Source organism: Lynx rufus, unplaced genomic scaffold (assembly GCF_022079265.1).
Source record: "Lynx rufus isolate CCGP_SWC_20201006 ecotype Redwood Valley unplaced genomic scaffold, mLynRuf1.p SCAF_3, whole genome shotgun sequence".
In the NCBI taxonomy this organism is placed as follows: Eukaryota; Metazoa; Chordata; class Mammalia; order Carnivora; family Felidae; genus Lynx; species Lynx rufus.
In genome coordinates this window covers 162,676,599-162,700,203 of record NW_025814845.1, presented here as the reverse complement: position 1 = coordinate 162,700,203, position 23,605 = coordinate 162,676,599, and the positions used below count along the sequence as shown (strand labels likewise).

General features: G+C 37.4%; 2 protein-coding genes and 1 long non-coding RNA gene across 11 annotated transcripts in view; 2 read left to right on the top strand and 1 right to left on the bottom strand.

Moving 5' to 3' along the window:
* RNF170 (ring finger protein 170) overlaps positions 1-12,174 on the top strand; it is a 52,847-nt gene extending 40,673 nt beyond the window's left edge. For 7 of the 8 annotated variants that reach the window (XM_047090827.1, XM_047090830.1, XM_047090828.1 and 4 more), the window contains one exon: positions 261-3,142. In XM_047090827.1, the coding sequence (XP_046946783.1) occupies positions 261-530 (270 nt within the window). In that variant the 3' untranslated portion in view covers positions 531-3,142. Of the gene's footprint in view, positions 1-260; positions 3,143-11,978 lie in introns of those variants that run through there. The other variant, XM_047090831.1, reaches the window with a different exon arrangement.
* LOC124520162 (uncharacterized) lies at positions 11,744-14,702 on the bottom strand. Of its 2 annotated transcripts, XR_006964264.1 has the most exons (4): positions 14,548-14,702; positions 12,557-13,307; positions 12,168-12,253; positions 11,744-12,068 (listed from the first exon to the last, which is right to left on the bottom strand). It is a non-coding gene; the product is annotated as an uncharacterized LOC124520162 (long non-coding RNA). The 2 variants fall into 2 exon arrangements; XR_006964263.1 differs by having other exon boundaries at positions 12,168-13,307.
* On the top strand, positions 12,832-23,157 carry THAP1 (THAP domain containing 1). The gene is made up of 3 exons (XM_047090835.1): positions 12,832-12,913; positions 16,535-16,730; positions 21,397-23,157. The coding sequence occupies exons 1-3, from the start codon at positions 12,843-12,845 to the stop codon at positions 21,769-21,771; spliced, it is 642 nt and encodes a 213-aa protein (XP_046946791.1). The 5' UTR covers positions 12,832-12,842; the 3' UTR covers positions 21,772-23,157.
* The last annotated feature ends 448 nt before the right edge of the window (positions 23,158-23,605 follow it).

Below are 23,605 nucleotides of genomic sequence, written 5' to 3'. Positions count from 1 at the left end.
AATAGAGGACTTGAGTTTTGCCTCACTGTATCCTCTATTTTCAAGTTTGTGGACATTTTAGTTGCCTTTCAGTTATCTGCAATAAGATCTATTTTATAAGAACCTAGTAATGAAAGATCTGTTTGAAGTAAAATGTGTAACTAGAAAATATATGAAACTCCTAACTCATGTTAACGGAGTTTGCACATTGTAAGAAAATTATATTATTTTGAAGTCTGACATATTAGATGACAAATCATATTTGTTCTTTCCTCTGCCAGATTATGGAAAGAATTATGGATCTACCTACTTTACTGAGGCATGCATTCAGGGAAATGTTTTCAGTCGGGGGCCTTTTCTGGATGTTCCGCATCAGGATAATACTTTGTTTAATGGGAGCTTTTTTCTATCTTATATCACCTCTAGATTTTGTACCTGAAGCCTTGTTTGGAATTCTAGGCTTTCTAGATGATTTCTTTGTCATCTTTTTGTTGCTCATCTACATCTCTATTATGTATCGAGAGGTGATAACACAGAGACTAAACAGGTGAAAAAATGTGAGTTTACTAAAATATTTCAGCTAATACGTGAAATCAAACAGAAGGACCCATGGCAGCATATGGCATTTGAATATTATTATACGAGCGTAAAACCACTGTATGACAAACATTTGATTTCATTTGGCAAATGTCTAGCAATATATGACTGGAATTTTTACATGTACAGGTTCTAATATTAAGGTTAGAATTATAATAATAATTTACAATTATATGCTGATTCTATGTTGTCTATGAAGTATCTGGAAAAAATATGGAATTATATAAAAAGGGATGATTTTTATATCTTTTTTTTCCAAAAATTACTCAGAATAATTGGATGTATATAGTAAGATATTGTTTTACAGTTTATCCAATTTATCCTTCTCAGTGAGTACCTATATGGTAATATATTGGTATGAGATACGTTTAAATATTTTTGTTACAATAAAATATTGTACAATATTGGGGGAAAGTCAGTGTTTCTTTCAGTACTAGCTAAGTTTTATGTACTTGGAGCAGCTGTGCTTTTCCATTCTGATATAATTGTTTGCTAACAGCTAAAAGTGAAAGAAGAAACTTGAAGTTTATAATTTGATTTCATATACTAGCTTATAAGACACTTCTTAATCAATAGAAGAATTAATAAGATATAAGACGTTTATCTCCAGTCAGCACTCTTGATTTTCTCACTTATGACATTTAAACAAGAGTTTGGTCCTTTTATAAGAATAGTATATACAAGTAACTGTAAAGGGAAATTTTTTTCAGGAACCTCTATAATACTGCAAACACATAGTAGTTTGATGCATTTCTAAGGAAAGTAGATTTTCATGGCAATGAGCATTAAAGACATTAGGAGGGTAAAGGAACACTATTTAAATTTGACAAGAGAAATTACTGGTGAGCTATACCAACAAAACAGCCAAATTTGCTTTTCTCTGGTCAGAAAACTTTTGTAATACTGTCCCTAGATGGCAGCATAGAGCCCAGATTCCTCAGGTCTAACCGAATGCGCAAATGTCTGAGGCAATTCAGTAAGAAAGTTATCTTGCTTTTTTGATAGCTACAGCTTAAGTCCCCAGTGCTCTCATCTGCAATTTTCTGGTTTAGAATATTCAAAGCCACAAGTGTTATGAAATCGTAACTCCCTCAGGTGGCACTGCTCATTTGTGAACTGCTCATTTGTGAACTAGTCCTTGATGCTAAGGGTTAGTGTTGGATCTGTTACTTGCAGTCACTGATAGTCATACTGTCCGTTCATGTATTAGTGAGCCTCATTATGTAGTGATAAGGAGAGGAAAACCAAATCTATCACATTCTCTCAAGTTCATCAGACTAATTAGTCATCAATTAATGAGATGCTGAATGAAGTATCAGTAACAGTGTTTTCTAATTTGGGCCTAGGACAAAGCTGCTTGTCATAGAGAAAAAGTGCTTAAATATAGCACATTATAATTAAAGCATTTCTTGCATACTTTTATCGTTGGGATAGTTATGTGAAGGCCTTCCTTTTCACAGATGAAACCCATATGTTACAGGTCAAAGTTTTTTTGCCTGAAGCCACACACAAATAAGTGACTGAGCAGGTATTATACTCTTAGTAGACTCCCTAGTATGGGTTCAAGTAGATGTGAAGGTTATGGAGAGGGGAAGCAGGAGAGAAAGTGGGATCCTTGGGAAGTCTTTCAGAACACATTGGAGTACCATAACTTAGGTGATCCTAAAGGAAAGGTCTAGAAAGGTTATATACCAAGACTTCATGAATCCTAATTCTACACTTCCAAATCAAATGTCTAATACAGACAGTGGCATGCTTCATAGAAAACATTTCAGCGGCAGTCACAAGTTGAAAAGCTAATGAGTTAAGAGGTTGCTATACTACCATTTACCAGACTAGAAATGGATTTTTCACCAATTACAGATTTGGTGTAGGGCTACAGCAGTGTCATTTTTTGGAAAGGATTTAATTTTCTGTGCATGTATTCTGCTTCGTGTGTCATGTTTCTAGTTACAATTTTATTGTAATATTTGGAATTCCTTCTAAGACTTTCCTGGTAGAGGTGTATTGTACCAACTTTGTAACATACAAAAACACTATATAAAGTGAAGTCTTATTAAACTAAAAAGGGAACATGTAGACATCTCAGAATTTTAGACCTGCTTATTATGTCCTCTTTACTGATCACTGGTAATAAACATGTAAGGGATCTGAGAGAGTATTTAAAGTAAGTAGTCAATCAGTGTTTTAAACATCATAGTAATACTTCTATGATTCAGAGTTAGATCATATAAATCAAAAGAACTATTTGGATATTTGTAAATAGCAATATTGTAACTTTCACAAAAACACGGTCCAACCCCAGGAGCAGAAGATAACTTTGGGCAGCTCTGTAGGGAACAAGATGAAGAAATAATTATTATAACTGTCCACTAGAACAGTGGTTTCAGCTACCACAGTTCTCAGCATTTGAGAGCAACAAGAGACGAAAAGACTTTGTCAGTCCCTGTGGCTGTGCAGATACATACCTCACAGGACTATTTCAGCGGACTCGTGGTTTGGTCCAAATTTTGTGATTTAAGTTGTCAAGCGGATATTCTTTTGAATAAAAGCAACATATCTAAAATTAAAAACTTGTGTTATATTCCTTTCTTCTAATATTTGCTTTAAAATTCAGAACTCCTGAAATAGCATTCCTTTTCCACTAATGGACGTCTGATGTCTCATCACATTTCTTCTATTTTTTTTTAATGTTTATTTGTTGGGGTGCCTGCGTGGCTCAGTTGGTTGAGCTCAGGTCATGATCTCACAGTCCGTGAGTTTGAGCCCTATATTGGGCTGTGTGCAGACAGCTCAGAGCCTGGAGCCTGCTTCCAATTCTGTGTCTTCCTCTCTCTTTCTCTCTGCCCCTCACCAGCTCATGCCCTGTCTCTGTCTCTCAAAAATGAATAAGCGTTAAAAAAAATTAAATGTTTATTCTGAGAAAGAGTGCACATGCACAAGTGAGAGAGGGACAGAGAGCAGGGAGGGGAGGTGTTGGGTGGGGGGGGGGTGGCAGCTAGTCTTAAACAGGCTCTGCACTGTCAGCATAGAGCCTGATGCAGGACTGGATCTCACCATCTAAGAGATGATGGCCTGAGCCAAAATCAAGAGTTAAGACTGAGCCACGCAAGTGTACCTCATCACATTTCTAATTAATTATGCTTAGATATTGTTAAATTGAAAAAGCAGAAATGTTTTGTTCTTGAGGAAAATTCTTTAATCTGGACAATCTATTCTGGACAATACAGGTGAATTAGAAATTAGGCCTGTACCCTGATTCCCCACTCCTGTTTCTTTTGAGTATATATTTGATAACTGAAAGGTTCTTTTTTTTAACTTATTTTTTTAACTTTAATTCCAGTATAATTAACATACAGTTAATATTATATTAGTTGCAGGTATACAATACAGTGATTCAACAATTCTATACATTACTCAGGGCTCAACATTATAACTGTACTCTTAATCCCCTTCACCTATTCTACCCATCCCCCCACCCATCTCCCCACCAGTTCTCTATATTTTATATAGATATGTAATATTTAAGAGTTCTGGTTAAATAGGGATGCCTGTATCTTTCTTAGATGTTTCTTAACTTCCATAGGAGTGAAATCATATGGTATTTGTCTTTCTCTGACTTAACTTCACATACCATTATACCCTCTAGATCTATCCATATTGTTGCAAATGGAAAGATTTCATTCTTTTTTATGGCTGGGTAATATTCCATTTTGTGTGTGTGTGTGTGTGTGTGTGTGTGTGTGTGTGTGTGTGTGTGTATACATATATATATGTACATATATATACACTATATATATATATATGCACGCACACACTGAAGAAGTTGGTGTGTGTGTGCGTGTATACATATATGTGTGTATACATATACATATGTATACACGCACACACACACTGCAACTTCTTCATCTATCAGTGGACATTTGGGTTATTTTCATATCTTAGCCATTGTAAATAATGCTGCATTAAACATAGGGGTGCCTATATCTTTTTGAATTAGTATTTTCATTTTCTTTGGGTAAAGACCCAGTAGTGGAATTGCTGGATCACATGGTAATTCTATTAATTTTCTGAGGAACCTCCATACTGTTTTTCATAGCGGCTGCACCAGTTTGCATTCCCACCAACAGTGCAAGAGGGTTCATTTTTCTCCACCTTCTCATCAACACTTGTTTCTCAGGCTTTTGATTTTAGCCATTCTGACAGGTGTAAGGTAATGTCTCATTGCAGTTTTGATTTGCATTTTCCTGATGTTTAGTGATGTTGAACATTTTTTCACATGTCTATTGGCGATCTGTATGTCTTCTTTGGAGAAATGTCTGTTCATGCCTTCTGCCCATTTTGTAATTGTATTATTTGCTTTTGTGGTGTTGAGTTGTATAAATTCTTTATATATTTTGGGTACTAACTCCTTATTGGATAGATGATTTGCAAATATCTTCTCCCATTCAGTAGGTTTTTTTCTTGTTGGTTGTTTCCTTTGCAGTACAGAAGCAGCTTTTTATTATTACTTTCAGAGAGTATAAGCAGGGGAGAGGGGCATTATTTTGTTAGATTTATTTTTAAAGAAAAAAACCTTTTTATTTTGATACAGTCCCAATAATTTTTTTGTTTTTTTTTTGTTTTTTGCTTTTATTTTACTTGCTTTAGGGAACATATCTAGAAAAATGTTGCTATAGCTCATGTCAGAGAGAATACTGCCTACACTCTCTTCAAGGATTTTTATGGTTTCAGGTCTCGTGTTTAGGTCTTTAATCCATTTTGAATTTGTTTTTGTATATATTGACATAAAGTAGTCCAGTTGCATTCTGTCACATGTAGCTGTGCAGTTTTCCTAACACCATTTGTTGAAGAGACTGTCTTGGGGCACCTGAGTGGCTCAATCAGTTAAGCATCTGACTCTTCATTTTGGCTCAGGTCATGATCTCACAGTTCCTGAGATTAAGCCCACATTGGGCTCTGCACTGACAACACAGGGCCTACTTGGGGGTCTCTCTTTCTCTCCCTTCTGTGCCCCTCCCCCACGCTCTCTCTCTCTCAAAATAAATACTAAAAAAAAAAAAAGACTCTCTTTTCCCCATTGCATATTCTTGCCTCCTTTGTTGAAGATTGACCATATAATCGTGTGTTTATTTCTGGGCTGTCTATTCCACTAATCTATGTGTCTATTTTTATGCCAGTATCATACTGTTTGAGTATTACAACTTTGTAGTATATCTTAAAGTCTGGGATTGTGATACCTCCTGCCTTGTTCTTCTTTCTCAAGCATGGTTTGGCTATTCTGGGCCTTTTGTGGTTCCATACAAATTTTAGTATTATTTGTTCTAGTTCTGTGAAAACTGATGTGGTATTTTCACAGGGATTGCATGGAGTCTGTAGATTGCTTTGGGTAGTACAGACATTGTAACAATGTTAATTCTTCCAATCCATGAATGGTGTATCTTTTCATTTACTTGTTATCTTCAGTTTGTTTCATCCATGTTTTATAGTTTTCAGAGTATAGATCTTTCACCTCCTTGGTTAAATTTATCCCTAGGTATTTCATTCTTTGTGATGCCATTATAAATGGAATTGCTTTCTTAATTTCTTTCCGCTACCTCATTATTAGTACATAAAAATGCTACAGATTTCTGTATATTGATTTTGTATCCTACAACCTTATTATATTCATTTATCAGTTCTAGTAGTATATTGGAGTCTTGAGGGTTTTCTATATGTAATATGTCATCTACAAAAAGTGACAGTTTTCTTTCTTTTCAATTCAGATGCCTTTTATTTCTTTTTATTGTCTGATTGCTATGGCTAGGACTTCAGTGCTATTTTGAATAAAAGTGGTGGGAGTGGACATCGTTATCATGTTCCAGACCTTAGGGGGAAAGCTCTCAGTTTTTCACCATTAAGTATGTTGCTGTGGGTTTTTCATATATGGCCTTTATTATGTTGAGGGTTTTTATCATGAATGGATGTTGTACTTTGCCAGATGGTTTTTGTACATTTATTGAAATGATCCATATGTTTTTGTCCTCTCTTGTGATGTTGAAATGTTCTTTTCTGAGTCTGTGTCTTTGTGTTTGCACCAACACTTTCCTTCACCACTCTTTGAAATACTAAATGTACTGATGTACTCCAGGCTCTTCTATTTTGCTAAACAGCAACCCAAAAACCTGGGAGTGGGTCAGAATAGGAAAGGGCACTCAAGTTTTTATGGCTCTAAGACTTGAGTTTCCCAGGGTCAGGCCAGTGGGCTCTAAAGGCTACCGATAGGAAGCTATATTATAGAAATAAAGACAATCACTGAGCTTTTGTTATTCTCCCCAAACCAGACCATCTTCATGGCATTAGTATTTGTTTTAAGCATTGAGATACTGACTGCAAGCAAATTTGAAGTGTTATCATCCACCTGCATCTCCTGACTTGTTCTATGTCCCAGAAGGGTGCACGAGAGGAGTAAACACCTTGTTAGAAACATTGAATGTGTTTGGACACTGTCCCTATTCTTTCAGACTAGTGGTATTTAGCTGTAGGCCTTTTTTTTTTTTTTTAGAGCGAGAGAGTGAGAGACCACAAGTGGGGGAGGAGCAGTGAGAGAGGGAGACACAGAATCTGAAGCAGGCTGTCAGCACAGAGCTCGAAGTGGACTCAAACTTGTAAACCACCAGATCATGACCTGAGTCAAAGTCAGATGCTTAACTGACTGAGCCACCCAGGCACCCGTAGCTGTAGTAGGCCTTTTGAGGGGAATATAGTTTATGTGATGTAGGAGAGGGCTAAGGGCTAATGATGTTTTAAACTTACTGGTATAGGGGCACCTGGGTGGCTCAGTTGGTTAAGCATCCAACTTTGGCTCAGGTCATGATCTAGCTGTGTGCTGACAGTTCGGAGCCTGGAGACTGCTTCAGATTCTGTGACTCCCTCTCTGCCCCTCCCCCACTCCCTCTCTCTGTCTCTCTCTCTCTCTCTCTCTCTCTCTCTCTCTCTCAAAAATAAATGAACATTAAAAAAAATTTTTAACGTGTATCTAATAGTTTACATTTCAATTTGTTTAAAAACAAATTTTTGAAATACCTGATATTCAGATCAAAACACTAATAACCCTTCTAATCAGTCTTAGAGAAAATCTGTGTATCTACATGAAAATTAATCTTTGTTTCACTAATTCTAGAATACCAGAGTGGAAGGGACCTTACAAAAACAGATGAAAGCTACTGATAGCTCCCTAGAAAAATGCATATATACACACCTATGTATGATTTTCTTTCATTTTCAGAGGATTCAAAGACCTTGGCATTCATGGATTTCAAATTAAAAGTTCTTCATTTAGTCCCATAGCTTTTATTCTACAGATAAGGATAATGAGAACCACAGAGAATGAATGCTAGGTATTTTTAATAAAAGTTTATAGAAAAGGAAAGCATAGTTAGATAGAAATTAAAATCTAAACTGTTTGAGATCAGTGAGTTTAAAACATGTTCAGTCCTTATGTCAAAACAAGTGGCTTACTTCTTTCCAGTTTATCAAACAAGAAGACAAAGTTAAGCCTTCTACAATAATTGTGACACAACTTATCCTTTTAATGTCAAGGGTTTTCTTTTTTCCTTAAAAACTGTATTTATCGGGGCGCCTGGGTGGCTCAGTCAGTTGAGCGTCTGACTCTTGATTTCGGCTCAGGTCATGATCTCACAGTTTGTGAGTTCGAGCCCCATGTCAGGCTCTGTGCTGACAGCACGGGTCTTGCTTGGGATTCTCTCCCTCCATCTCTCTCTCTCTCTCTCTCTCTCTCTCTCTCCCTTGGCTTGCTTTCTCTCTCTTCCAATCTCAAAATAAATAAACATTTAAAAAAAAAACAAAACTGTATTTATCTATTTCCTTAAAAAGCCTATTAGTAAGTGAACCAGCTCTTGGCCTTTAAGACTTTGAAAAACATCGAACTTCTAACCAACCTTCCTCAACTTACCTGTATTTATTCTCATTCCCTTAAATGGTCATATAAAGCTAAGACATAAATTTATTTTTGATACTTATGTAAGGAGCCAAATGAAGACATCACATGAGCATATAAATATCTCCCATTCTCTAAAAGAAAGGCAATTTTACATATTTTATATAGCCCTTGTTTGCTTAATAAACTTTTAGTTTATTAAAGTAGAATAAACACCAGAGATTTTCTAAATCATCAGGGTCAGATGATGAAGTATCATAAAGTGAACACACTATTTAGCCACCACTTCAGTCAAAACACACATTACCACCATCCGGTAAGCCCCCTTTCATTGCCTCTCTCCCCCAAATAACAACTTACTGACTTTTACCTACCTTTTTTACTCTACAAAAAAATAGGATCCCATATTTACTTTTGTGTGACTTCAATATTATGGGTGTAAAAACTATCCATATTGTTGTGGGCCATAGCTTTACTTTGACTGTTGTATAGTATTCCTTTATATGACTATACCACAATTTATTCATTCAACTATTAACAGGCATTTGGATAGTTTCTGTCAACTTTTTAAAAAGGCAGATGGTCATCTTTGAAAGTAAAAATGTTTCCTCACAGTCACCCTTTGACAAGTTGAGAACAGTTATGTGAGCCTTAGGAAATGTTGAGAACTGGATAAAGGAGAGAAGGAAACCAGACAATGGTTGTAAATTAGTTTAGAAAAAGTGAAAATTATTGTTGTATTAAGTAAATAGTTTTTAAGCCATGCAGAGTGAAAATTTAATTTGGGGGTGTTTTAGAAAGAAAAATTCAACATTCAGTTCAATTAATATTTTAAAAATTATATACAATTTACATGATCAATTTACCATTTTGAAGTAAGGAAAAATGAGGATTATATTCAATAATAAAAATGTAGATTTCACTTCCAAATTATAGATAGCTAGAAGAAAGAAAACAGAAAAAATGGGGAGCAAAGGAGAACTTCATGGAAGGAAATCTAACCAAATAATTAATTGACTAGTTTCACTCTACACTGATTAAAAATGATCACAAACCAGGGTGTGTGGTATCTCAGTCAGTTAAGCATTAGACTCCTGATTTCGGCTCAGGTCGTGGTCTCGTGGTTCTTGGGTTCAGGGATTTGCTCTCTCTACCCCTCCCCCCAAAAATAAATAAATAAACTTAAAAAAATCACAGACCTCAGAAGGGCACTCCGCACTGGCTGGTGATCCTTCATGCTTCTTTAGTAACTTGCATTACCAACCTTTGAGAACTATACATTCTTTCTCTTCTGGCACTCCCCAGTCCTACAACCCCATGGCTGATGACCCTGCTTCCTAAATTGCTCCCATCTCACAATTCCTGTTTTGTGGGGGTTACATTGCTCTCTTCTTCTTTTTTTAATATATATTTATTTTTATTTTTTGTAGTTTGGCAGTTGTTGTTCTCTTTCTTAAAGGCCATCCACATCTCAGTAAATGCTCAAGCCAGAAGAAATTCAAGTACAAGTCAACCTTAATACCTTGATTCTTTTCCTCATTCTCATATCCATCTGTGAGCAAGTTTTGATGTTTCTACCTGCAACATATTCTCAAATCCTGGTCATTCTTTCTCCACTGCCACTACCTAAGTCCAAGTTACCAACTTATCTTACTTGCCTGCAATGGCCTTTTTACTGGTCTGCTACTCACTTGCACTGATAAACTCTTCACATAATAGAATGGCCTTTAAAAATGTTTAGATCAGGTCTCTACCATGCCTAAAAAGGTTTGTTGACGTCCTGCTGCACTTAAAATCCAAACTAACAAGACACTTACTTCTTCAACCTCATTTTATACCCTTCTTCCCCTGGCTCACACCATAGCCTCCATTCAGTTCCCAGGAAATACTGAACTCACAACTGCCTCAGGCCCCAGTACACACTCCCTGTCTGGAGAATGCTCTTCCCATCCTCCCTATTTTCATTCTTCACATTACTAGATTTTTTTCTATTCTTTGGTTTTCAGTAAAATGTTCCCTTCCCAGAAAGACTACCTAACTACCCCAGCTAAAGTAGGTAGTGACCCCTCCTCTAACCTCATTCACCTTTATAACATTGTAATGTATTCAGGCGTCTCAGCACAATGTTATTTTATTCACATTTTTATTGTATGGCTTCCCCTCACTAGGATAAGCTCTATGAAGATAGGTAATGTTAGTCTTGCTCACCAGTATATTCCCAGACCTAGCATAATGCCTGCCACCATAATAGGTACTCAATAAATAAAGGTTAATAAAGAAATGGAAGGGAATAAGGAAGAGATAACAAGATCACTTCTTACTCCTTCACTGTTACCACCCAGGTGTAAGCCACCATCATCTCTCACCTAGGTTACTACAGAAGCCTGCCTACCAGTGTCCTCGCCTCTAAGTTGCCCCCTGATATCTATATACAACACAGTAGAGTGATCGTTTTAAAAGACTGGGTCACTACTCCTCTGCTTAAAGCATGTTCTCCATCTCAGAGTAAAAGTCAAAGCCTTATTACCCTCGCGTACAAGTCCCCATAGGACTGCATCCTGTTTCCTCTGACCTTATATTTGTCCCCCTAGCTCACTCTGCTCCAGCCACACTGACCCTTTACTGTTCTTTGTATAGGCTGGGGACACTGAGCCTCAGGAGTTTTGCCTTAGCCATTCCCTCTGCCTGCAAGGCCCTTCCCCCAGATGTCCTCAGAGCTAACTCTTACCCATTCCACATCTTTGCTCAATAGTCCCTTCTTCTATTAGGCCTGTCCCATCCATTGTATTTAAATTGCAATCCCCTCATCGCCACCTAGCCCCCTTCACCTTACATTTTATATGGTCAGACTTCTCTGCCTCCTCCAACCCCCACTAGACTATTAGCTTCATGAGGGCAGAAATCTTTGTCTTGTTCACTAATGTATCTCAAGCCCTTTGTGCATAAAACAAGTGTTCAGTAAATATTTGTGGGAATCAACTGATGAGTAAAGAATTTCAGTGAACTCTTAAAATAGACTTCAGTTCACAAGCACTTATCACATTCTGATACTTCCTGCACAGCAAACCATGGAGGAAATTACTGCCTTTGAGGGTAAGAGGCCATGAGGGCCTGATCAAGAACAGTAAGAGAGACGGAAAGGGATGGATTTAATAACTATTTACTTATTCTATATTATCCTCGTCATCAAACGGATGTAGAGGGTGAGAAAACTAAGGTTCCGGTTTAAGCAACTGAATAGATAATTCAGACAATAATCCGAAGGCAGAAAAATTTACATAAGAAATAGACGACTTGGTAGATTATAGCATTTTATTGAATTCAAGCAGCAGGGTGTTGAGTGAGAGGAAGACAGAGGATGGAACCCTGGGGAAGCAACAAGATTTGGCGGGGGTGGGGGGAGGGAGAAAAAAGTTTAATAGAGCACTGGAATTTGTCAACATCCCGCTATCCGGATTTCCAGACTCTGATCTGCATAAAGAGGAAGGGCACGCAACAGGAGGCAAATGGTGTGAAAATAGCTTGCACCAGTTCTAGAGTTCCAACACAGCACCTGGAGATCATTACAGCAATGAAAGCCTTCAGAAGTGAGAATGAATGTTTTCTCATTGTTAAAATTCTGGCAGCTGAGTTCTCACAAAGCCTGTGATACCTGAACGACAGGTAATGGGATGAAGACTGGCGATATGGGAAAGGGATCCACAAAGTTTCACAAATCATATACCATCTGTGGCTGCCCTTTTAAAGAAATGGGAAGAATTACCCAACGACCTCAGTTTTACATCTGTCCTCCTTTAGGCCACCAGATCCAAAGTCCGTACTGTTCCTCACCCTAAACCGTCCCAGAAAATATTACACAAGAAAACCCAACACGTTGCAAAACCTGGCCCTACAATCACGCTGCTCGCCCCTCGCCACTCCTCCGCACGCAAGTCTCCCTTCGCCCAAGCACCTCCTTTCTCCTTTCCGGAAGCTAGGAGGCCCCACCCACTTCCGCAACGCCGGGCTTTAGCCAATGGCCTGCTTCCCAAGGAACGTTACCTCTGACCTCGGGGCTAATCAGAGACAGTGGGACAAACTCCTCGCGAGAGGTGAGGTTGAAGCTGCCTCCGCCATCTTGGAGATGGGAGACGGGCGATGGCTGTGGTTCTTCTGCTAATGCAAACAACAAAACGGGCACATTAGTCAACCCGAAAGAGGTTATCATCACTGTATCTGGTGACCAAAGCTACACAAGAAGCGAGGGTGTCAAAGCCCAGCGCGGCGACACTGATAGCTTCTCCTGCCTGCTGGAGAGGCAGAAGTGAAGTGACTGAAAACCGGAAGGATGGTGCAGTCCTGTTCCGCCTACGGCTGCAAGAACCGATATGATAAGGATAAGCCCGTTTCTTTCCACAAGTAAGTACCCTGCGCCTCTCGCGGGGCTGGCCCCAGCTGGGGCTGGGGGCGCGCGGCCGGTTAGGCTCGGGGGCGGAGCCAGGCGCGTGTCCGCGCGAGACTAATAAGGGGGGCGGGACAGGGGCGGGGCACGACCGGATCTTCCTCACAGTCCGTCCCGGCCGCGAGCGGTGGGTGTGCCCGCCTCTGGTAGAAGTTCATGCAATGTCGCCCTGGGCTGCGCGTTCTCGGCGCAGGTCGCCGTGGCGACCGTTTCTCGTGCTCGAGGGTTGGAACCCTTGGGTGAGGTTCGCCCGCCTCCTGCGGTTGGAGTGTTCGGGACCTCGGAGCTGTGTCTCACGGCCCAGCGCAGGTCGTGAGGTCCTCCAAGCCGAGAGGCATCTGGATTTCACTCCTGGGGTAATAGAGAAACCAGGTGGTAATAACGCCTTAGAAGTAAATTTGAAATAGAAACAAAAACCTTTAAAATCCCGAAGTCACTCTTTTTCGTTCTTGCTGTGGATGGGAGGCCGGCATCACAGAAATTAAGGATTGATTTTGGCCAGAATTTCAGGGAGGATGTCTTCACCCAGTTTCTAGGAACTAACTTTTAAGGACCCCTAAGTTTTAGAGAAAGCTTCTGGTACTACCAGGATGAATACTTAATGTTTTCAGCGGACAATAACGATAACTTGGACGATAATAACACAGGTCATAATGAAGTGTCATAATAAAGGTCAATATGAGTTCTTATGGGCACCTATAGGAAGCCCTTGGAAAAGAACCTGCCCCACAACTTTCAGGGCTGTTTTATCCAAAAAGCGCTGCAGTTAGAGGCCTAGAGGGGAAAATGTTCTTTTGAAAATACGAAGAGAAAACTGCAAAATGGAAACGATTTACTGATAATCAGATGTCTGCAAAATTTGACACGATGGTATTTTTATTCAGCCAAATACAAATTTTATTACATTTACGTTACTTTGTTTTGCGAAAATTCCCCACCCTGAATAGATGGTAGCTAAGAAACTAGAACCAGTGGTCAATTATAGGAATTATTCATAGGTAAATAATTACAAAAGCAAAATTAAGTATTCCTTCAATTTTTGGTGGGATTCGTTTTGTGTTTAACAGAGCGTAGATGCATTTTTATGTTTCATATGAGAGGGACCCTATAGAAATGAGTGCTTTGCAGCATAGAAAGATCTTGAGTGTTGATGTACCACCACCACCAACATCCCTGGCCCCCCACCTCCAGGAGGAGCTAGAACACTAACACTTGCAAGATTTACTTCAGTATTTCCTGGTATTACTTAATTGATTTATTGGAATTTCTGAAAGCTGATGAATTGACTTCCGGTTCTTTGAAAGTGTTGGAATAAGTCAGAAGATGGTGACATGGTTACATACAGTTTGCTCCCCACAACCACATTTCTAATTTATGCCAAACACTGCAAGCTGCTGGGGTTACAAGGCTAAGTAAGACAAAGTCCTCTTAATATGCAAGGATCTAAAATCTAAAGAAATCTAAAAATATGGAAAACCTTTCATTGGTACTGGAAACTAAGGGATGGCATTCACACATCAGAAATAGTTTCTTCTGGCTGTCAAACAATTGATTGAATCAGAAGAAGGGCTGATCTGCCTCCCATTCTTACCTATAAAGAACGGTTTTTTGAGAGTAGATGGGAATACCTTGACAGAATCTCATAAACAGCCCGAGCATTGTAGTCCTTGAGACAGGAGGCCCAAGGTGCTGAATTGTACCAGTAATTGCTAACATAGTTTGTATTTCTGTAGGCCATTTCCAGCAGGATCTTCTAGGAGTACTTATTTTCCCAGTTTCTACACAGTGGCCCAGTGGCGGCAACTATGCTGGGCAAAGAGAAGAACTGTCCCAGGATTGGTTAGGTCTTCAGAATATAGCAGAGTCAGGCTGTAGCATACCTTACATGGAAGAGAAACTGGAACATATAGTTGAAACATCTTTTGGCTTCTTTCCAGTCTCCCCAGTTCACTAAATACTTGACTTGGAAAAGTAAAATCACAATAAATTTAAACTCTTCTTAACCCTCCTTATTTGGGCCTAAGAGACATATTCCAGTTGAGTTCAAGGTAAATTCAGATAAATAATATTCGTATGCTGGAATTAAAAACAAATTGGAAGACTAAAATAAATACAAATTTTAAAAATTAAAAAATAAAGACTTCCCAAACCTGGGGAGAAACTTGGATATCCAAGTTCATGACACTAATAGACCACCCCATTTCAGTTCCAGTCTTCTCCAAACATACATACATACGTACATACATACATACATACATACATAAAATCTTGTATTTATCATTATGATTTGACTATGATTTGATTAATTCATTATGTCAGACTGATCCTAAGAGAACTAAAACCTTTTTTGCAGTATGTAGATATAAACATGCAATTTTATTTTTATTGGTTAAAAAAAATTAGTAACAAATTCACCCCATAGTATGTATTTTACTTGAAACTCTTAGTGTCTTTGACATAAAAAGTTAAACATTAATAAATGAGAGAGGAGCTACATGATTTATCTTTGTGTATTTAGATGTGTGTGTAATATCTGTATCAATTAGTGAAAGTCATTTACTGTAACAGAGAGAGACAAGCAATATTACTACATATTTCTCTTGACCCCCGACCTCCCATCATCTCCTCCTCCCATTGCATGGCTAACTTTTAATATGCATCTTTTTACATTTTGTAAATTTTTATCAGCCTATCTTGTTCAAATTGTATACATCATTGTATCTGACATTCTCGTAACTACTCTGTGATCAAAAGATTCCTATAAAAAATACTGCTTTTTGGGGGCGCCTGGGTGGCTCAGTTGATTAAACGTGTGACTTTGGCTCAGGGCATGATCTCGTATGTCACAAGTTTGAGCCCCGAGTCTGCGCCCTGCGTCGGACTCTGTGCTGACAGCTCAGAGCCTGGAGCATGCTTCAGATTCTGTGTCTGCCTCTCTGTCTCTCTGTCCCTTCCCAACTCATGCTCGCTCTCTCTCTCTCTCTGTCAAAAACAAATAAAAACATTTAAAAAAATTATTTTTAAAGCAGTATTTCTTTTTGTTTTTAATTTTTTAAAATGCTTATTTATCTTTGAGAGAGAGAGAGATAGAATGCGAGCAGGGAAGGGGCGGAGAGAGAGGAAGACAGAATCTGAGGTGGGCTCCAGGCTCTGAGCTGTCAGCAAAGAGCCTGACACTGGGCTCGAACTCCCTAACCCTAAGATCATGACCTGAGCCAAAGTCAGGTGCTTAACCCACTGAGCCACCCAGGCACCCCTAACAAATACTGCTTTTAAAAAAAACAAAAATTCCATGCTGGGAGGGGTGGTTTACATCCCACATTAGTGGATGGTCACTTTATTTATAGGATCTTTAAAACAAGTACATTTTTAACTAAGGTGAATAAAAGCACAACTAAAAACTGTCAAAAAAAAAAAAAAAGAAAAGAAAAGATAGCAGAGCTAGTGTTTTAATCAAATACCCCTTAGTTTGTTAATGCCAATGTAAGATAGTTTTTTTTCTAAGCAGGAAAGTCGAGATGTGCCTTTTTTTTTCTTTTAAAATAAAGTCAGAGAACTGAATTATCTCTTCTTCTTAGGTTTCCTCTTACAAGACCCAGTCTTTGTAAAAAATGGGAGGCAGCTGTCAGAAGAAAAAACTTTAAACCCACCAAGTATAGCAGTATTTGTTCAGAACACTTTACTCCAGACTGCTTTAAGAGGGAGTGCAACAACAAGTTGCTGAAAGAGAATGCAGTGCCCACGATATTTCTCTGTACTGAGCCACATGACAAGGTAATATGTGTTTTAAAATACTGGGTTTTCTATTTATAAAATTAATTTGTTTTTATTGTGGAAAATTCAGATCAGTGTTAAGAAAATAAATGTTACCTGGAAGCCATCACTTGTACATAACCACTGTTAACAATGATACACTATTTAAAAATACAAAATGCAGTTTATTAAAAGTTAAACATCGTCACACTAAGAAAGTCAATTTAGTTTTGTAACTTACTTGAAGATCACTTTCTACCCCTACATATATGTTAGTAAGTTTTGGGTTTCCTTTATCAGTGACAGTTCAGTTTCAAAGTTTTTCCCCCTCAGTTTTAAGTGCTTAGTATTTTATTAAATCTCACCAGTCATTCTTTCTCTTTCTTGGATCCCATTTCTACTCCAGGTGGAAAAGTGTAATTATTAGAACTTAAATTTTTTTCTTATTTTAGAATATTTCCATATCAAGGATTTATAAAAATCTAGTATTCTTTTGTTTTTAATCCAAGTGTAGTTGACACATGATGATGTTACATTAGTTTCAAATGTAAGCATACTAAGTAGACTGATCTATATATTATGCTACACTCACCACAAGTGCCATCGGTCACCATACAAGGCTATTAAAATACCACTGTCCATTGTCCCTATGCTGTACCTTTCATACTTGCGACTTGTTCATTCCATAACTGGAAGCCTGTATCTCCCCACTCGCCTCTACCCTTTTGCCCATTCCCCCATCCCCTCCGCTCAGGCAACCATCACTTTGTTCTCTGTATTTATGGATCTGTTTCTGCTCTTTTGTTTGTTTTTTTTTTCATTTGTTTTTTAGATTTCACATATAAGTGGAATCACATGGTATTTATCTTTATCTGAATTGTTTCACTTAGCATAATACCCTCTAGGTCCATGCATGTTGTCACAAAATGGCAAGATCTCATTCTTTTTTACAGTGAGTAATATTGTATTGTGCATATGGGTGTGTGGGTGTACATATATATGTATGTATAGATATATATGTAAACACACACATTTTCTATATCCATTCATCTATTAATGGACATTTGGGTTGCTTTCATATCTGGGCTATTGTAAAAAAAATATGTTTATGCAGTAAACATAGGGGTGCATATATCTTTTCAAATTAGTGTTTTCATTTTCTTTGGGTAAATACCCAGTAGTGGAATTATTGGATCATATGGTAATTCTATTTTTAAGTTTTTGAGAAAATGCCATGCTGTTTTCCACAGTTGCTGCATCCGTTTGCATTCTCACCAACAGTACATAAGGGTTCCCTTTTCTCCACACTTGTTATTTCTTGTCTTTTGATAATAGTCACTCTGGCAGATACAGTGATAACTCATTGTGGTTTTGATTTTCATTTCCCCAATGATTAGTGATGTTGAGCATCTTTCCATGTGTCTGTTGGCCATCTGTATGTCTTTGGAAAATGTCTATTCATGTCCTCTGCCCATTTTTTAATTGGATTGTTTGTTTGGTGTTGTATAAGGTTTTTTTTAATTCTTTTTTCTTTTTTTTTTTTTTAAGTTTATTTATTTATTTTGAGAGAGAAAAAGGGAGAGCACATGAGTGGGGAAAGGGCAGAAAGAGAATCCCAAGCAGGCTCCATACTGTCAGTGCAGAGCCTGACAGGCTCGATCCCACTGTGAGATCATGACCTAAGCCAAAATCAAGAGTCAGACGCTTAACCAACTGAACCACTCAGATGCGCCTTGTATAAGTTCTTTATATATTTTGATTATTAGCTCCTTATCAGATATATCATTTGCAGATATCTTTTCATATTCAGTAGGTTGCATTTTAATTTTGTTGGTGATTTCCTTCACTGTGCAGAAGCTTTTGGTTTAATTCCCATTGTTTGTTTTGCTTTTGTTTCCCTTGCCTGAGGAGACGTATCTAGAAAAATGTTGCTGGGGCACCTAGGTGGTTAAATGTCTGACTTCGGCTCAGGTCATGATCTCACTGGTTGGTGAGTTCAAGCCCTGCGGCAGGCTCTGTGCTGGCAGCTCAGAGCCTGGATCCTGCTTCAGATTCTGTGTCCCCCCATCTCTCTGTCCCTCCCCCGCTCTCTCTGTCTCTCTCTCTCTCAAAAATAAATAAACATAAAAATTAAAAAAGAAAAGAAAAATGTTGCTAAGGCTGATGTGAAAGAAACTACTGCCTATGTTTTCTTCTAGGATTTTTATAGTTTAAGGTCTCACACTTAGGTCTTTAATCCATTTTGAATTTAGTTTTGTGTATGGCATAAGAAAATGGTCTAGTTTCATTTTTTTTTTCATGTAACTGTGCAATTTCTCCAGCACCATTTATTGAAGAGTCTGTCTTTTCCCCATTATATATTCTTATTCTCTTTGTTGTAGATTAATTGACCATGTAATCATGGGTTTATTTCTGAGCTCTCTGTTCTGTTCCATTGATCAATGTGTCTGTTTTTGTGCCAGTACTGTACTGTTTTGATTACTACAGCTTTGTAGTATATCTTGAACACTGGGATTGTGATACCTCCTGCTTTGTTCTTTCTTAGGCATGCTTTGTTATTCAGGGTCTTTAGTGGTTCCATACAAATTCTAAGATTATCTGTTCTAGTTCTGTGAAAAATGCTGTCAGTATTTTCATAGGGATTGCATTGACTCTGTAGATTGCTTTGGGTAGTATAAACATTGTAACAATGTTACTTCATCCAATCCATGAGAATGGTATATCTTCCCATTTATTTGCATCATCTTCAATTTGTTATATCAGTGTTTTATAGTTTTCAGAGTACAGGTCTTTCACCCTCTTGGTTAAATTCATTCCTAGATATTTAATTCTTTTTGGTGTAATTATAAATGGAATTGTTGTCTTAATTTCTCTTTCTGCTACTTCATTATTAGTGTATAGAAACGACTGATTTCATATATTAATTTTGTATTCTGCAACTTTACTGGATTCATTTATTATTCCTAGTAGTATTCTGTTGGAGTTTTTAGGGTTTCCTGTATGTATTATCATGCCATCTGCAAATAGTGACAATTTTACTTCTTTCTAATCAGTTTAGATGCCTTTTGTTTTTCTTGCTTGATTGCAATGGCAAGCACTTCCAGTACTATGTTGAATGAAAGTAGCAAGAGTGGACATCTTGTCTTGTTTCTGATCTTGGAGGAAAAGCTCTCAGTTTTTCACCACTGAGTGTGATAGCAACTGTATGTTTTCATATATGGCCTTTATTATTTTGAAGTATGTTCCCTCTTTTTTTTTTAAATTAACTTATTTATTTTGCGAGAGACAGAGTGAGTAGGGGAGGGGCAGAGAGAGGGAGAGAGAGACTCAAGCAGGTTCCACACTGTCAGCCTGGAGCCCAATGTGGGACTCAAACTCATGAACTGTGAGATCATGACCTGATATGAAACAAAGAGTGGGATGCTTAACCAGCTGACCCACCCAGTTGCCCTGAGGTATGTTCCCTCTAAAGCAACTTTATTGAGACTTTTTATCATGAATGGATATTGAATTCTGTCCAGTGCTGTTTTTGCATTTATGGAGATGATCATATGATTTTATTTTATTTTATTTTATTTTATTTTATTTTATTTTATTTTAGAGAGGGAGAGCATGAGCAGGGTGACAGGGACAGAGGGAGAGAGAGAGAGAGAGAGAGAGAGAGAGAGAGAGAGAGAGAATGAATCTTAAGCAGGCTCCACGCTCAGCACAGAGCCGGATGCAGGGCTTGATCCCTTGACCCTGGGATCATGACCTGAGCTGAAGTCAAGTCACACGCTCAACCAACTGAGCCACACAGGCACCCCTAAATGATCATATGGGTTTATCCTTTATTTTGATGATGTAGTGTTTCACATTGATTTATGAATATTGAACCATCCTTGCATCCCTGGAATAAATTCCACTTGATCTTGGTGAATGATCCTTTTAATGTATATTGAATATTTAGTGTATTATCTAATATGCTCATTTTATTGAGGATTTTTGCATCTGTGTTCATCAGGGATATTGTCCCTATAGTTTTCTTTTGTTGTAGTGTCTTTGATTTTGATATCAGGGTAATGCTGGCCTTATAGAATGTATTTGGAAGCTTTTCTTTCTCTTGTATTTTTTGGAATAGTTTGAGGAGAATAGATATTAACTCTTTAAGTATTTGATAGAATTCACCTGTGAAGCCATCTGGTCCTGGACTTTTGTCTTTTGGGAATTTTTTGATTACCTTTTCAATTTTGTCACTAATGATTGGTCTTTTCAGATTTTCTGTTTCTTCTGATTTGTTCTTGGAAGGCTGTATGTTTCTGGAAACATATCTATTTCTTCTAGGTTGTCCAGTTTGTAAAAAGTCATTCTTAAATTCCACAGGTGGATTCATTTATTTATTTATGTATTTATGTATGTATTTATTTATTTATTTAATGTTGATTTATTTTTGAGAGAGAGAGAAGACAAAGCATGTGTGGGGCAGGGGCAGAGAGACAGAGAGAGACACAGAGTCCGAAGCAGGCTCCAGGCTCCCAGCTGCCAGCACAGAGCTCGTTGCAGGGCTCAAACCCACGAACCATAAGATCATGACCTGAGCTGAATTCGGACGCTTAACCAACTGAGCCACCCAGGCACCCTGGGTAGATTCTTTTAAACTGTTATTTGTAGTTACTAAACTTGAACATACTCTTCATTATCGTTGTAGAAGGAAGATCTTCTGGAGCCACAAGAACAGCTTCCCCCGCCTCCTTTAACACCTCCCATTTCCCAGGTTGATGCTGCTATTGGATTGCTAATGCCTCCCCTTCAGACCCCCGATAATCTCTCAGTTTTCTGTGACCACAACTATACTGTGGAGGATACAATGCACCAGAGAAAAAGGATTCATCAGCTAGAACAACAAGTTGAAAAACTCCGCAAGAAGCTTAAGACCGCACAGCAGCGATGCAGAAGACAAGAACGACAACTTGAAAAATTAAAGGAGGTTGTTCACTTCCAGAAGGAGAAAGACGACATATCAGAGAGAGGTTATGTGATTCTACCAAATGACTACTTTGAAATAGTTGAAGTGCCAGCATAAAAAAAATGATATTTGTATTGGTTTTTAATGGGGCAAAACCACATACCTTCTTCTAGCCTATAAAGGAGTTTAATTTGAAAAAATAACACTTGATTACTTGTATAAAAACAATTCAGAATATTTTTTTAAAAAAATAAATTAGATATATACTGTAAAATTGTAAATTTTTTGTTTGTAATTTCAGGGTTTTTACATTTTAACAAAATATCTTAAAAGTTATAATCTAACCTCAGAACTCCAATGTAAGTTGGTTTCAAATTGAGGAGTTTTGTTTTTTGAGTATTTATAGAAATGCAAAAATTGAAAGTAAAGTGAATGAGAACAGTACAGCAAGGATGATTTAAGTTTAAAATGTAAAATTAATGCAGTTTATTAAAAGAATTTAGTTACATTATAAATCAGAAGTATAAGTCAGATCACGGGACATAACTTCTCAGAATATATATATTCTTATTCACATATTCTTATTTGTAAAGTCAGAAGATTTGTTTATCTTTCTTAATCACTTGTCAAAGATAAATTGACAAGTCAATACTTAAAAAAATTGCTTGTCTTCAGAGCATAAAATGAAGAATCATTCTATACCTAATCAATATTGTTACATAACTTTATAAAGGATGAATTTTTTAAAAAGTGGGTCCATCTTTTTTTTCCCCACTGTCTAGCATTATTAAATTAGAAGTGTATTTCCAGTGGAAGAGACATTCTTCATTAAATAAAGTAAGCATTGTTGTTAATAAAGTAATAAAAACGGGGGCCTGATCCATAGTATGCCTTTTTCTTTCACTACCCCCAAGCTAAGGAGCATCTAGTTTCCAACTGTAGTTATATCCGTATCCAAATCTCTAATAAATGTGTTGTGTCAGTAGAGTTTGATTTGTACCGTAATAGGACTAATTGATTTTGGTCAAGTCTTCACATAAAAAAGGATTTCTTCACTTTTAACACAAGTTAGAAATTATATCCCATTTACTTAAATGAGTGATTTGTATTCCAGAGGAACTTAATGTGTAGTGTTTATTTTACTGAATGTTGAGATTTAAACACTGAAGTTTCTGTTCAAACTATGAGTTGTGTTCTGACTTTGTGAGAAGTTTTAGTTATATATTTGAAATGAAAATATGTTCTGATTAAACAAATACTGCCTTAGGAATTATCTACTTAGATTTACAATAACTGTTCCAATTATAATTATTTTATATTTAAAAGTATACTGAGATAGTTGAAGAGTAACAGGCCTTTTTAAGGCAGTATTAAAAATCTGAAACAATGACATTCAGAAGTGTCTTTTGTAGATGTGGATTCCAATGTAATTTACTACTGTCCTGCCAGTGGATAATACCGTGATTTTTTATGAACCAGTATTTCAAAAATAGAAAATTATGATCAAAAGATTACTTGACCTTATGTTGTCTGATAACATTTAGAACTAGCTCTAATGAATCAGAAGACTTTCTCTAGTTATTCATGAATCTCATCCCTGGTTTGGAAACCCATGAAATCTCCAAGTAGTTTGTTTTTACATTCCATCTCACTAGCAATTCCTGGAGGATATATGGGTAAACATCTCGCAAAGTATAAATCTATGTAAATTGTCATCTACATAAAAGGAAGTGTGTGTGGGTGTGTATGTGTGTATGTGTGTGGGTGTGTACGTGTGTATTCCCACAGTCAAGAATCCAACACTGAATTGTAAAAGTAGCAATCCTAATTACTTAGCATCTTACTATTATGATTTAACCTGGAGTTACATTCTTTTCCTAACAAACGTAAATCCCTATTTGGAGAGAACTGAGCAAGCAGCATGTATACTAACTGTTTGCATTTCAATAAA

Excerpts from the sequence above, each read along its gene's own strand:
- THAP1 (XM_047090835.1), top strand. The coding sequence starts at position 12,843 with ATGGTGCAGTCCTGTTCCGCCTACGGCTGCAAGAACCGATATGATAAG. Across the intron at positions 12,914-16,534 it reads AAGCCCGTTTCTTTCCACAA|GTTTCCTCTTACAAGACCCA; the intron begins GTAAGTACCCTG and ends TCTTCTTCTTAG. Across the intron at positions 16,731-21,396 it reads GTACTGAGCCACATGACAAG|AAGGAAGATCTTCTGGAGCC; the intron begins GTAATATGTGTT and ends TTATCGTTGTAG.